The sequence below is a fragment of the Symphodus melops genome (genome assembly GCF_947650265.1).
Source record: "Symphodus melops genome assembly, chromosome: 18".
NCBI classification, from domain to species: Eukaryota; Metazoa; Chordata; class Actinopteri; order Labriformes; family Labridae; genus Symphodus; species Symphodus melops.
The window spans coordinates 5,644,547-5,660,617 of NC_136708.1; the positions used below are offsets into that span (position 1 = coordinate 5,644,547).

At 38.2% G+C, this 16,071-nt stretch overlaps 1 protein-coding gene across 1 annotated transcript in view; it reads left to right on the forward strand.

Annotated features, from left to right (window-relative positions):
* Positions 1–1,522: 1,522 nt before the first annotated feature.
* fam135b (family with sequence similarity 135 member B) overlaps positions 1,523–16,071 on the forward strand; it is a 49,655-nt gene continuing 35,106 nt past the window's right edge. The window contains exons 1-3 of the mRNA XM_079367428.1: positions 1,523–2,035; positions 9,691–9,787; positions 15,251–15,330. Coding sequence (XP_079223554.1) covers positions 9,711–9,787; positions 15,251–15,330 — 157 coding nt within the window. The 5' untranslated portion in view covers positions 1,523–2,035; positions 9,691–9,710. The remainder of the gene's footprint in view (positions 2,036–9,690; positions 9,788–15,250; positions 15,331–16,071) is intronic.

Genomic DNA, 16,071 nt, shown 5'->3' on the forward strand with positions numbered 1-16,071 from the left:
TTATATAAAAACATTGGACTGCGTCCTTGATGTTGAAGAAAGAAACATTTCCAAAGGCATCAGAACATCAAATTTCCCTGCACTTTGCACATGAGCAGATTAACCTGCTGCAGGGCTTCTGGGCAAGGAGGTGTTAGTCCCTGTTGACTCCCTGTTTCTCCAGCTGTGTAATTTGTACAGTACGTCCAGTTTTTTTTTTAATGACATGAACTTCATGTGAAAATCTCCAGAGAATTTTCTGTAGAATCTGCAAAGTCTCTTTAACTGCACAAAGCATTTTTGGTGTATTGAAGCTCTTTGTTTTGGTTTCATTGTGGCAGCTTCAATGTTTCGGTTCTGTCATCCACATCACCATTGTTTGTTGGAGTGGGCAGCTGATGTAAGCAAAAACAAATCTATGAACAACAACTTGTATTCTGCACGCCCATGCAGCTTCAAAAAAAGAAAAACTAACTTAGCATCTATGTAATGAACAAAGCCAGCTCTGTAACTGACTAGCTGCCAAACCTTTCCTTATGAGCTGCTGGAGACAAAAATTGAGCAAAATGGTGAGCAAATGATGAACAGAGCAGAGGTATCACAAAGACTTTCCTGTGCTAATGGGTGGGATCATGTTATGTCGCCTTCAAAATGCCACTGTATTGTGTCCAATTTACAGAGCCAAGACTGTGTACAAAGACAATACTTTGCACACAAATTGAAGCATACTGTGAGGATGTATGTCATTGCATAGTTTCATAACTTTAATTCTATTTATAACTATTATAAATCAGAAGTAGTCTTCTGACTACTCAAGGCATTTTCGCACCTCAGGTCACACTTACCCGTCTACACACTGATTTCGGAGGTTTCTATGTAAAGTGTCCATCAGTAATACATTCATACACATTCTCACCCTGCTGACAAAGCAGCCAGAGCAATTTGGGATTAAGGGTGTTGACCAAGGACACTGCGGTCATGTTACTGCAGGAGATGAAACCCTCGACCGTCCAGTTAAGAGACGACCGTACTAGGTCTCTCACTCAAAACTCCTTTTCATCCTTTCTTCTACTTTCAAAAGGGCAATGTGTTGATGACAGGATCTAGGCCACTGGGATTTGTAATTTTCTGTTCCCACTGGGCACCTTTTAGTGATTTTGTAAACACTGAGGCTTAATTTAATGACACTGGCAAACAACACTTTATTACAAATGTTGATCCACTGGATAAAGACCTGCCATTGTGTGTAGCAATTTCATATTAAATACCCAGCATTTTCAGGCTGTGAAACTTAACAGTCGTGTTATGATTATCTTTTAACCAGGGAGACTCATACAAAATAGTCAATAAATCAGGGTTTAAAAGATGTTTCTGTTTCCTTGACAAACTCTCTAAGTCAGTCTTGTTTTAAAAGATGGAAGTATGGAAAAAGGTTTTTTTTTTTAATCTAACTGATATTCACGTGCCACTGTTGTATTTTTTAATGCATCCGGTTTTTTGTTATCATTACTCTCATCACAAAGTTTAGTTTCTTCCATTATAATAATCGTTACGGTTCACTTCAGCTTTTAGAGGGCGGCTGTGACGTCAGCTCGCGCGGTGGACGCACATACTATCGTGCAGCAGAAGCAGCAGGGCACATGCATACAGTACATAGTGCCTGGCTCCTAGATAAAATTTACATTCGCCTTATGAAACTGTAACCACTGTCTTTGTGTATTGTGGGCAAAACGCTTGTCGGACCTGGAGGAGAAACACACACGGCAAGATTCCGCGACAGACGCTGCTGCACTTTCCCAAATTGAAATCAGGAGAAAGAGACAGAGAGAGAGAGAGAGAGAGAGACAGAGAGAGAGAGAGAGAGCTAGGGAAGGAATAGAGAGAAAGAGAGAGAGCGAGAGGGAGAGAGGGGGAGACTGCAGAACATACAGGGTCTGGATGAATAACCATGGCAACAGCAGCAGCAGCCGGAGAAGCGCTGATATAAACATTGCGATTTACTGAGTGAAGGCTGGAAACGAACCCTTTGCAGATATTATTCTACATCACTGCTAAGGTGAGCCCATTTGATTCTTAAAATGTGACACCCTGCGTGTGCTTGTGATGCTCGTTGTGTGCATGTGCGTGGACATGAGAGTATTGTAAAGCACGGTGTTTGACATTAAAGGAGAGAAAGCTGCTGCACCGGAGACTGCTGGCTGGCAAGAGAGACATAGGCTGAACGAGGAGGGATTTTATGGGGAAATTAAATCAAATGAGTATTTTAGCATAATCTATACAGCGTATCCTCCTTCTATTGGGCAGCTGAGGGTCTTTGTCTCACATGGTGGTGGTCATTGGGAATGTGTCCTTGTGTAAATAGAGCTGACAGCACAAGGCTAAGTTAACAAAGCAACAGAAGATTATTTAGAGCACAATTATGCCTTCAATGAGCTCTTTGTTGAGATGATCTAACAGAATGAATTAGATTCGGATGGACAAACAATGCTGCTATTTGATTGTTTATAAAAGCTTCCCCACAGTGCAGTGTGTGTACTGTTGATTATCAAGCTTTCCACACGTGATGTAGTCTGAAATTGTGCTTCACTGCGGTCAAAGAAAGAACAAAGCAAAGATCCCACTTCAAAATAAAAACACAAGGATTTACTCTAGAAGTTGATAAAAAAAAATGCAAGGTTAAATAGATTAAAGTTAATCAGCTGTTCATGCTTTGATACAGCATGAGTTCAACCCTCATGTGACTTTATGTAAACATCTGATTTGAGCAGGAAAACCACAAGACCATGTCAGGGTTCATGACTGTGTCGTTTCAAAGCTGCAGGATGAAACATCCTCCCTTCTTTGACCTCTTCCTGAGGAGCACACTCACTTTTGTTTGCATGCCCACACACATATGCACATCAGGAGTCTCGGAATTATGAGTACAAATGTAGCCAAAAGCATTATTATGATCTTGACTGTAGTTTCCATGCATGCTCTAAGAGCCCTCCAAACACTACTCAGTACAAAGTGGAAGTGAATTAAGGATTTTCCAGCTGGTGACTTTATCAGCCTTATTTTTTTTTTTTTGTGCAGACTCGGCTCTTTGATCAAAAGAATCTCATTTAGAGATATCGAGGACACTCATCGCACCCTCTTAATGTTATAACTGACTCATTTAACGTGATAACTTAGGCCACTTGGTCCCTTCTTTGCATTTTGTCGGGATTTAGAACAGTAATTTTACCAACAAAGAGCATAATACAGCTCTATGGGAGGTTTTAGCAAATACCAGATTATAGCATCACATGATTGCTGGATCAGTGCTTTCCTGTTAAGGATTTTCTGTTTCTACAAACAGTGTGTTGATACCAGACGCAGTTTAATTTAAATCTTAATGAAATACTTCAAAACGTGAGGCCAGAAATTCACATTATTTGCATTATTTCTCCTTTTCTTTCGTGGACAATGCTGCTGTGACTCACTGGTCTTTTGTCACATATCGCCTTGTGCTGATAGTCTCTTTGTCTGTTTTGGTGTTTTGCAGAGGGAGTTGAATGTTAATGAATGGAATAATGGTTGAGATTAATTTGCAGCCCTTTGAGCTGAACACACCCACACCCACAGCATTTTCCAGATGTGGCACATAATGACTCTCTGTGTTACAGTCACACCTACTCAGACGTGACCAGCAAAATCTGCTCATTACATATTCAGTCACTATGAACACCTCCTCACCCCTCCCAAAACGAGATGGGAGATGTCAGTCAGCATTCCCAACGGAAAAAGCCGCTTAAGCACAGCCAATAGTTTAAGTTTTTATTTTATTTTGCACTTTAAGGCAGAGGAATGACTGTTACCTGTGTACTATAGACTTCCAACAAAGCCAGTGTGTGGTGGCCTGCATTAAATAGTAATAAGACAGCAGACGGCTGTTTTGTAATGATTAGTGTTTAATGATTCGCAGCAAGTTGAAAATCCAGGAAGAGATAGCTGTAAAAGTGCACAAGCAGCAAAGATAAACATTGGCTTTCCTACAGGTTGTGCAGATCTAATGGGGTGTGTGTGTGTGTGGGTGTGTGTGTGTGTGTGTGTGTGTGTGTGGGGGGGGGGGGGGGGTTTAGAGCCGTGCAGCTATCAGGACTCAATTTATTTTGACTGTAACAACAATACTGGGAACAGAATGCTCAGCAAATTGATTTAACATATTTTTGTTTAAAAAAACATTAACACATGAAAAGGAGTTTTATTAATGGTGTCATGCTGTGTGCTCGAATCGATTGTAAAGAACCCTGAGGCAAATTGTGAATTGGGACTTTGAGATATACAAACACATATTCTCTGATTTCTCTTCAATGCCAAGCACAAGCTTAGAAATTGAGGGATAGAGCTCCAATAACAGAAATAAAGACACCTACAGCTAACTTGAAATAGAGATATTTGTTTTCAAGGGACAATTATGGATGTAAAGTGATGCCATGCATTGCAGAACTTGAAGCCTAAACTAATTTGTAAAGCCTTTTCCCTTGGCCTTAAAACATACCTAATTGTCAACAGTAAACACAAAAGAAACAATTAAGAACGTCCAACAATGACCGAGGGGAAAGAATATAAGACACATGTTGTGATACAATAAAACAACAGGATGCACAGCATACATGACCAAAGGAGAGCCGCTTTCAAAAACTGCTTCAGTTAGAGTTTTTGTAAGACCGAAGTCAGGATCCAAGTTTAGTTCTGCAGGAAAAGTATTCGACATATTGATCCCTTTACAGAAAAATCTCTTTGTGCAAGTGAGGGTATAGGAAAGGCCACCTTACAATCCCTGTGAGATGCTTCCCAACCAAATGATATATAAAGATGCAAAGCTCTTTTCTCATTGATTTAGAAACCCTTATGGCATCCGTATGTGCAGTAAAATACAGCGTGTTAGAGTCTCTTTGGGAAAGCAAACACTCCTTTAGCAGCTACCTTGTCAGAGATAAAGCAACACAGCAGCTGGTGTGCTTTACAGTGCAGGCAAACAAACACATCTTATCGGTTAGCATGATGGTTTGTATCTTTATGGGGCATGTATTCTAAGGATGTGCCTCTTAAGTCAACTCATAGATCAGCTTTAACTCAGACCTTTGTTTGATTGTGTCTTCAAATGATTTCGCTTTTTTCTACAGGAAATGGCCTAAAATATTACAATGACATATTCAGAAAAATAACATAAAGGCATTGTGAAAAGTTTTACAAGTGTATTTGCCAACGTGATGGCCTGAATCAATCTCAATCCTCCTAAAATCCTGGTGGGGAATTATAAGCTTATCCTTGAAATAGTTCTGAAAAAGGTTTTCTACATTATGGAAAACCTTTGAAAGAGAACTTCTTTGTGAGTGCCTGTTGGAAATACATTTCCAATAATTAAGATTCTGTTTTGTGAAATCCTGATGCAAACAATACAAATGTTGTCTAAGATGCTGTATTTAAAAAAAAAAATCCAGACCTGAGAGATTTTATATAACTACATATTAACATAGAAATAGCTATGATTTGAGTTAGAAAATAAAAAAGGAAAACACAATAGTGAGGACTTTTCATGAGACTGGTTAAAACTTTATTAATTGAGTAACCTGAAGTATTTCATAACTTCAGAACAGTGTAATCTTCAATGAAACTTTAGTTTTTATTGATATTTTTCACCAGAATTTGCCACAAGCAAAAGAAAGAGAAGGCACAGTTAAAAATGCACCAATATGCTGGCAACATATTTGTGCAATTTAACAGAGTGCAAGAATTTGCTTGCTGGTATCGGGTATCCCTAAAACCCCAAAATAGGGCAAATGTTAAGGTGGGAATCACATCAAGGCTTCATTAAATCCAAAAATGTTAAAACGAGTTAAGTCTTTCCTAAAATTACTGGAGAAGTGATCGGCTATAAAGCCAGCAGAGAGCAGATAAGTAGGATGTGGGCTTGGATTAGGTAAACAATGAAGCAGCGTTAGCTAGCTCCATCAACACTGAAGAAAAGACGAGCTGTACCAACTGCACTGACTAACACTGTCACATCAAATGACCTACACGTACAACACATCATGACTGATTACTTTTATGTATGACAAGTTGGTCAATATGTAGAGTCACAAAAAGAGGAAAAAACAGTGGCCTAATATTGTATTTTTTGTGGCAGAGTAGAGTGTCATATGTCTGAAAAGGTAATAGACGTTCTCAGGGCAGCTGATTGTACTGCTTCTGGTCCTAATGCTGATATGTTTTAACAATGTTCACCCACTCACAGACTGCTGCTATTGGAAACATACTGTAGGCTCAAGTCTTAAAGTTTAACAATCCCTTCTATCCACTTGGCAAAGATATTTATTATTCACCTTCTCAGCATAAGTGAGTTGGATGAGACTGGTTTCCTGCCAATTGAAAAAGACACCTTATACTCGCCATATTTGCACTAATGAAATTGAGCTGTCGGGAAGGGACTCTGAATACATTCCTCTGCTCATGAAGTGACAAATTGAAACCGACTGTAGGTTAATCTAATATTTATGTTGTTTTTTTCATCAATATTAGAAAGTCCCTAACCAAATTTAATTAACCTTATCATTTACTCAAGGTTACTGAATTAGAACTAAAAAATATTTTATGCTGCATAGATATGGACAATTGACCTTCACCCTCAAATCTCACTTGTTTTGCTCATCCAGTCATGGCAGATCTGTTCAAATGAGAACACCCACTTTGTATTGTTTCTTCTCTGTTGGAAGCTGGCCCAGGATCATGTCTGATGTAAGGATAGCATATAGGTACTGTACTTATCTTTATGAAAATGTTAGTAGATAACAGTACAACAGCTTTAAGAAAGTTACCTATAGCATACCCTTTCATTTGGCATTGATTTCACGTTGTTTAAAGGGATACTTCACCCATTTGCATGAAGCTGTGTGATGTGTGTGTGATGCAATATGACGCTTTTTGCATCACATGAAGAAAACTTTCACGCAAAGAAAAACACATTTTTCTCATCTCAGGGCAAAATGAGGGCTGGATTCACGACCACTCAACACTACTACCATGTTTCTAATGATACACAGCTTCATGTAAATGGGTGAAGTATCCCTTTAAGCAGCCAAACAGTTATGAAGCACAATAAGTGTGACTCTGGGTTCACCATACTCATGGGACTAACTCACCACCTAACAATACATTTTATAATATCATAAAAATGTGTCAAGCACCATCAAATATTTGCTCATCTTTCACAAAAATTCCTGAGTCAGCTTTAAAACATCAACATCAAATAAGCAGACAGTGTTTTCAACCATTCACTGATCAATTGTTAGCCATATTAGGTAGCGTGCTGCTGATTCACAAACAAACCAGAGACAGTTGCCATTATAAAAGGGATTCAAGTTTTTTCACTACTCCTGTCTATAACAACTTGTCAATTGCCCAAATAATTCCTGGCTGCTGATTCACAAACATAAGCTACTAGAGGCAGTTGTAGTTATAGAGGCATTCAAACTTTTGACTACCCCTGTTTAGAAGGGAATCACAAGTTGTCAAGCAATATTAAAAATCCTTTTATGGGAGTATAGTTTCAGTTTTTAAACATCAACATCAAAGGAACCCTCAGTTTTGAACCAAAAGCATTTGTTAGCTTAGTTAGCTAGCCAGCTGCAGATAATAAAACCTGCCAGAAACAGTCATCTCTAGCCTAAAAAAAAAACCATTCCAGCTTTGACGTCCTATTTGAAATTAGGCAGCTATGTTTTTAAAAATTCTATGAATAGTAATATTTGTTTCTTCTTTTGTAATAACAAATCCTTTAAACTCAATTTAAAAGGCGCCACAGCAGCTAATGAGGCAGAGATGACCAGCAAACGGTCAATTGCCCATTAAGAAACATAAAGATTAAAGCTGAAACTTTTTGTTGGCTATGGTTGGAAGCTCAGTGGTTTCCACAGAATATCTGTGAACTGAAATAAACTTTAATTAGCAGGAATCTTTGCATTTTAGTTGCAGCAAATTAACGTCTCCCAATACTCCAGTGTCTGGGCTCTGGTGTAATAAAACCAGCCGGTCCGGATAAATCTTCACTGCTTAAGGAAAGTGCACTGAGATAGCTTTTAAAGCAGCTCAGCCAAAGACATAATGCACCAGGGATGATGCAGCTCTTTTAGTTTTATTTCACAGTGACAATGTTGTTTCTGTTTTGACACTTGTGTGCATCTTCTACTGAGCCTCCGTGTCGGTGTATACAACATTTCAAGGAACTCGCACACATGCAAGGGTTATATTTCAAAGCATTCAATGAGAGGTTATTTGATACACTTTGCCGTAAACACCGTCAGTGTTTCATCTCCTATTGCTTGGTCGCGGCTCAGTTTTTCATGTGCTTCAGCTTCCATGGCACTATCACTGAACTCTGCAGAGTATGCAGTTCCTCTCTGTTTTTTAATAACACTGCAGGCATTGTGGATTGAAAGCTAAAAGTGGATTTTAAATGAGTTCATATTTGGATATGATGGGAAAACGGAGAGTTTAATTTTTCTTAATCCTAATATTGGTGGAACTTAAGTTTATTTCAGTACAATATAAAATATGCTGAATGCACAGCATAATACATGGGACCTCAAATTCTGATCTGGTACTGTCATTTTCTACTTTGGTAGGTACCTTAAAGCACCATATTGAACCACAAGTCCTGAGGATTATTAATTGCATTTTTTTTCTGGTTAAGATTCTCATTAATTTGTTAAAGCTATCCAGACAGCTTTTTTTTGAAATAGCAGCTTCAATTATTAACATTAAGCTTGAAAAAGTAACTCAATCAAAGTGGTAACATGTGCATTTGCTTAGTTGATTTTTGAAATGTCAGTCCAAAATCACATAATAACGATTGCAGGCAAACTACTGCATATTATCTAACTTACAAAGATACATTTATTTGCAATAAATGTTTTCTTGCAAGTTGGACAATAAGGACTTTACTTGCCTTTTTTACTCTCCTAAACACTTGTCTTCTGATAGCCCTCCAAAAAACAAATGCGCTACAGAGAGCTATGGTACTGGTCTTTTCCAAAAACCCAAAATTAATCAATCTATCTGTATTTGTGTAGCGCCATTCATAACAAATGTTATTTCAAGACACAAGTCAAGTAGAATACCTTACTTATTGTTTATAATTGCTTTTAACATGATCCAAGTTCAGTGCCAATAGGTGTGTGAATGCAATGAAAGGGGTAGTTATAGGCATGACATGCACTGTAAAATCAACTTTGGAATTAGAATTAACTTAACATTAAACTACTTTAGCCTATAGTCATACAGTATATAAAATAGAATTAAGATGAACTTTATACAATTAGTGTTATGCGCTAGTGTTAGTGGCTGCTGCTGTGGGATAGGTGTCAGGATAGGCAATTAAAGAACAGAAATAGATTCTTGTTTCCCACTGCAAAGATTCAAAGATCCATTCAGTGCTTTTACTTAAAAATACCTCGATTTTAGGGTGGTGTTTGCAGTGGTGAGTCTGTTGGGGCCCTGAGCAAAAATCAATAGGGGGCCTTCCAGCCAGCGTTCATCACCATCATATCTGCCAGTGTCCCGACATTTACACCTCTTCCACTTTATTTCATGTTTTTTTTTTTTTTTTTTTTTTCTCCGTTGTCATTTGTCTTATCCGCCTCATTCGTCCGATGCGTCATATTTACTGAATGTCTTCTCTCCTGACAGGTGATGAGTGGGATTATATCATGTCTGAAGTTCAGGGAACACTGGAGTTTTCTGTAGAGCTGCACAAGTTTCACAATGTGGATCTCTTTCAAAGAGGGTAAGCAACACTGCAGAAATCACATGTTTGTTCTGTTGCACAGATGGACACTCAGCATGAACATATTCACACATGAAGAGGTGCACCTCGTTCAAATTTTTGTCAAAAAGTTAATGTTTTTTTTCACTATTCCATAAAAAGAGAGAAAAAAAGATTACATTTCAATAAGTTTGAAGCTGTAAGTGACACAGTATACCTAAAGCGAAACATTGTCGTTGCTGTTCAAGGAAGGATAAGTTTGTAACAGATTGCTGTAGGCTTTATTTTAAGCGTTCCATAAACTGATTAAAACTTAGTGACCATGTTAAACACATGGACTGCCAAATAAACATATGTAGAAACAGATGGATGGGTATAAGAATAATTTTCAAATAAAGAAAATACAATTTAAATGATCTCGTAAAGTGATGTTCCCACAACACCCCATTTAATTTATTGTGACAAAGACTGGCCTGTTGTGTTATTAGGATTCACTACAGCTGGAAAAAGGTTAAACGTCTCACCTCTGCTTGATCTGGTTTGCATAATCCCCTGACAGTGTTTGGGATGATGTAATTTCTAATGTAATTGTGTACTACGATTCAGGATGAGTTCAACATACGTGCAACGCACGATTCAAAAAATAGGCAAAATGAGTGAACTCGTAAGGACAGAACATTTTTAATGATACATTTTGACATACGATATAAAAGCTCCTATGAGGGGTTTTTAGCCGTAAATGAAACAGAATGATTATTTAATTCTGCTGCCTCTATGACTTAAAGAAGCAAACAAGACAAAACAGCCCTTTTGATGACAATAATTCCACTCCAAAGATTGATTGTGTGTTGCTTGTGAAGATGGAGTTGAAATAAGAATTTTGTCTGAATACCCTTCCAACACATTTAAAGAAAAAGAAGAGTTAAGAGATTAATCTTACACTTTGTCCATTGGTGGCAGCGAAAGCGACAAACACTCCAGAGTTCTTAAGTAATTTTAAGTTTGCACTTCAACAGAAGTCAGTGAAGCAGCAGCTAACTTGTAGAGTGATAATAAGGGATAATGCTGATTCCAGTAGTTGCAATGTTATAATATGATACTACACAATACAACATGCCACAATACTAAATCAACCTAATACATGACATGATACGATACACTACGCCATGATACAATAGCACAGATACGATACAACATGACATGGTACGATACTTTACGTTGATGTGATATGATGTGACATGCTACGACATTATTTGACATGACACACCAGTTTTCAATTCCACATGATAAGATGCGATAAGATAAACCATGATGCAATATAAAATTTGTTTCCAGTGTTGCACACATTTTACAGCTGCCAAAACATCCTGAATAAATAAGCTCTATGTATAAAATAAAAAATAGAAAAAAAACACGTACGAGATGAAAACAGCGAATCACACAATGTAAAACAAGAACAACATTGCACATTTCCTTGTTTGCACAACACACACGATGAATAAGAGAAAAGTCTAAAAAGATAAGAAAAGATTGGGACACCATCACAGTTTTGCAAAACCCATACAGTCTAAAGGTACATTATTCAAACAGAGGATTAAGGAGGAAAAAACAAGCGTGTTTTTTTTAAAAGCAGTTTTACATTTCATTGGCTGCACCAATAACAGGAATAATCAGTCTAAGTAAAAGGTCAGACACAACATTGTTTACCTCTCCAGTACAGCCAAAATTTTAAGGACAGAAAAGGGGTCATGCGTGTTCTGCAGAGATGTGTCTGCAAGAAGATTAAAACCTCTCATCGGGTGGCCCTCTGATTTGCTGAAACACCGGCTTTATCAAAGTGATTTTTCCTCTGTAAATGGGATGGGCGCAAGCTTTATGATGGTAATCCCCTCAGCTGAGTGCACTGTAGTCAGTCTGTTTTTATTGGTGGCTGCAGTGCTTCAGATAGCAGCCGATATCTGACGTGAACACCATACAGTATATACTGTACGTGGATCCCTTTTAAGAAATGAAGCACTGTGGACAAACAGATCAGTAACCAGTACTTTGTAACAGTACTTAAATCAATATTTATTCCTGTTTTGTGGACCACGCAGCTGTTGCTCACTGATTGCATTAAAAATACAGATTGAATCTACATTTGATTTGTAAAAGGATTGTTTGCAATAATCATGACACATTTGATTTGCACTGTTGGGGGGGAAATTAGCATCTAAATGATTAAGATACACAAATTAAAACACAGCTGCATTTTCTTAATTTTATTTATCCAAGTCTAATCGTTCAGTTAAAGTTCCATTATCCCATAGCATCAAGAAACACAGAAGAGAGGGCCTTTTATCCTCTTTTACTAGTAAATGATAACACACTTTATTGGATATTAAACCTTTATCCTACAAATATATAAATCCCCCTGTGAGAGATAGTGCATTAGCGCCTGACCACTTGCTGGCTATTGACTTGACCTATTTCATCCCGTAAACAGCTGTTACTTATTTATCGACCCTCAAAACCTTTTCCGTGCTCTTCTCTGTCAAGCCTCCATCTTCCTGAGCGCTGTCGCTAACACACTGATGTGACGGCTGTGTTCACAGCCACACTTTGGACTCTCAGACTGCCAATGTGTCCCCAGAGAGCTGAGATGTGCTTTTACACAAAGCTGCGTCGACTTGAACTGTCAAAGTGACCTTTTGAAAGACGTGTTTGGCCAATTGCTGCCTGTAGTCGAGGATATTACATAAAGAATCCTTGTTTAAATCAGTAGGACTGCTCTATTAGGTTTTACATTTTTGCTTCCCTGTTCTGTTGTATAATAAAATCCAGTATTGTTTTTTTAGCTCCATTGAACAAAGTTCCCATTGGGGATCTATCTTTTATTATATTGTGACCTTAAATTTGCCAGTACTTTCAAATTGCCCCAGTGCTAACCTGATACCACACTCAGACTTGAAACAGAGGTGCATTATTTTGTCTTTTTCCATATTTATACCCATTTGTCCACCATGTTTTAATAATTCAGCAACACACAGTTCATGGATGATTTTGTTAAACATGACATTGTTAACTTCTCATACATGTCATGAAGATCATTTCTGAAGCTGAAAGCTCGTCTAGTCAATGCTAAAACAGAGCATCATAACTGTCAGCTTCAGCAACAGTCACAAATACAACTGAACCAAAATGCAGACCAGAGAGACAGGGTGTCAAAACTTTTTTTTTCTTGTGAATGTTGGGTTTCTGGTCTAAATCTGCAGAAGAAATTACAAGACTGTGGATTAAAATGTGATGTATGTCAGCACCAATGTCAGATAAGAAAACAACTGAGATGTTGAATAATAATAACTGATAAATAAATAAATAAATAAATGCCTTTCTACTCTGTTTAAGGCATGATGAACACATCCCCTTGACTCGTAAATGCACACATCCATTCTTAGCCAAATCACTCATTACAACAGAAGACAGCTGGCTCCAATCCTATGTAACTCTGCTTCCGTGAGATGCTTCACCTAACTATAGTAACAATTACTCAGCCTAAAAAAAGTAAAAAGTCCATGAACGGCACAACGATCAGAGACTCAGGCACAACACCATCCCATGTGAAACCGACAAAATATTTGATCACATGTGCCTTTTGTTTCGACGGCCCGCCCTCCAGAGGGGGAATCTTAAAAAACGCTCCGATGTCGCGCTCCTATCTAAAGGTTTGAAAACGCAAAAGTGTGCTCTAAGCTGCTCACGCTGGCTCTTGTTGCATATGTGTTGATGTCAAAACCATGTGTAGTACAGGCAAACAACAACAAACATATCAGTCAGACATTAAGTTGCCCTAGCTGCTCTGATATTTATCCAAGAGTTATTTCAGCAGGTAAGCCCAGTTCATCACATGTGCGCGCTCTTGTTGGTGTTGTATGGCAGTGCTCACAGTGCCACCTTGTCACCTGGCATGCACACTACATCAAATTTCATACACTTTTGCATCACTGTGTGCACACAGATTTCCACCCAAAGTCTAAGCGGCCACTTTTTTTAGTCTGTGTTCAGATCGTTGTCGTGTAAAGCCAGCCTGTGTCGGTGCAGGGTTCTTGGAGGCTAAGATGATTGCAGGCAGGTGTGTTGATTGAACATCCAGTGGAAGGGGGAGGAGAAAACTAAAGGCACCAAGCACTCACACAAATATACTGAGAAATAAATAAAACACACACTCACACACACCTCATGCAAACTGGAGTGAAGGAGAAGGTACTGTAACACCACTTTGGTCTCACAACACTCTATGGGAGTAAACATACAAATATTAGGGGCATTAAATGTGTTTCGAGGTCATGTCAACAATGAAAGTCCCCCCAAAACATCAATTTCAGAAACTACTTATGTCTTTCAGGGCTGAAGATATCAAGGCGATTTAATGTCAGGCGAGTGAGCTATGGAAGGATTCTCGTATCACATCTTATTTGTAATGGTTAACAGAATATTTAAGGAGCCATTTTAATGTTTACATCATGTTTTTTGTAGTCCAGTCAGTTCAGCATCATGTTCCTCTATTTGTCATACTCTATTTGTTTAACAATAAAGTTTCTCTGAAGCAAGTCCCCTTAGTGAAACATTCTTTGTTGTGTTCATGTTAGGCAACTCAAGGGAGGTCGCTCGAAAGTACCCAGCTGATATTAAACTAATGATTCATCTAACTTTTGTTCTCATTTGAAGCTGAAAAACTGTTAATACAACTGAGCTGAATAATCTCAAAACTTGGGGGAAGTGTGTTTGTCTAATTTCTAGTAAAAAATACATCATTAAACTTATTATAAGCCACATTCATCTTAACATTTTGAAGCAAGGCGCTTAATAATGACTAATTAGCTGCCAATATGCTATTTAATAACATGCTAATAACAATAATGTTTAATGTGACCTTAATGTTAGGTGTCACAGATATTAGTCTTTAAATACAATGTGTTCTGGACTTCTCTGGAGAATTTGATTGATTATTGCAATGACATTTTATTGATCAAAAGGTTGTTGGACACACTTGCTGACATTTGAGGGGTTTTTTTTACAGTGCATTTGTGTAGTTTAAATTCTTCATGAAGTGTCGTGAAAACAAACTTTAAATCTTTGAAATGCTTTCAAAGTCAGTATTCTGTCTTTTAGGATTCCAGCAAAACTTCAAGAATGCTTTTCATGAACACCATAGATTTGTCACCATTGTAAAGATGCAGTGCGGGTTCAAATGCAGCATCACTAAAATAATAACAAAACAGCAAGAGACAGATAAAATGAAAAAGAATATCCTGACACCAGCAGTGAGCTGTTAACATGATTAAAGAAAGAACATTTTGCCTTTTGTTTATTTAGCTTCGTTAACTGAATGTGTGTTATACAATTCACATAATGCATTGCTTGATTACTTCTGATCATTTGGACATAACAGCACAGCCATGTATTCAGTTCTGTTGTGTAACTCTTCTGTGTGTCCTCTCTCAGGTTCTATCAGGTGCGAGCAGGTTTAAAGGTTTCACCTCGAGTCCCCCACAGGGTGATAGCGACAACACAAGACAATGCAGGTAAGGAAAAGTGGCGTGTATCATCACAAACATTCACACAAATGACATTTTTGAAAACTCAAGCTCCCACTTTGCTATGCTGGATCTTTGGTAGTGGCAACCTGTTTTTGAACTTCAGGTGGATGATCCCATGGGCTGATGTGTTTGTGCAGCAAACACCACTTGTTTAAAGCATATGTGGAAACAGAGAAGTCAGGTTTAACAGACAGAACTTATTCTTTTGTAAATTAATCTTGAAACCCGTCATCGTCCATCATCGTCTCACAGTCGAGATTTGCCCTTAGGTAATGGATGAGAATTTTCAGGAAACTTAGCGATTAGCTGTGAATGACATTCAGGCAAGACTTCAATTTCTGCGTTGGGTTTACGTTTGCAGAACGTAAAAGCCTTCCTTTCTTGGTCTATAATGTCCCGGAGTAGTGCCTGTTCATCTGGTCATTTTCAGTTTATAGAGATCCATACATCATTGTTGGAATGCCACCAGTGGAAGCTGGTGTGACATCAGCACAACCTTCTACCTCTTTTCTTGCTATTCACACGGTATTCCCTGGGCACATCAAAGCCTGCTAAAACATAATTAATCGATACAGTTCAGACGACAAATGTACAAACAGAAACTAAAACACTACCAATGATAAAATATCCATAACCATATTATCCATCCATTCATCATCTATTCACCCATTCCTGTTTGGTATTGTGGGCAGCCGAAGCCGATCCTTGGGTAACAGGCGAAATACG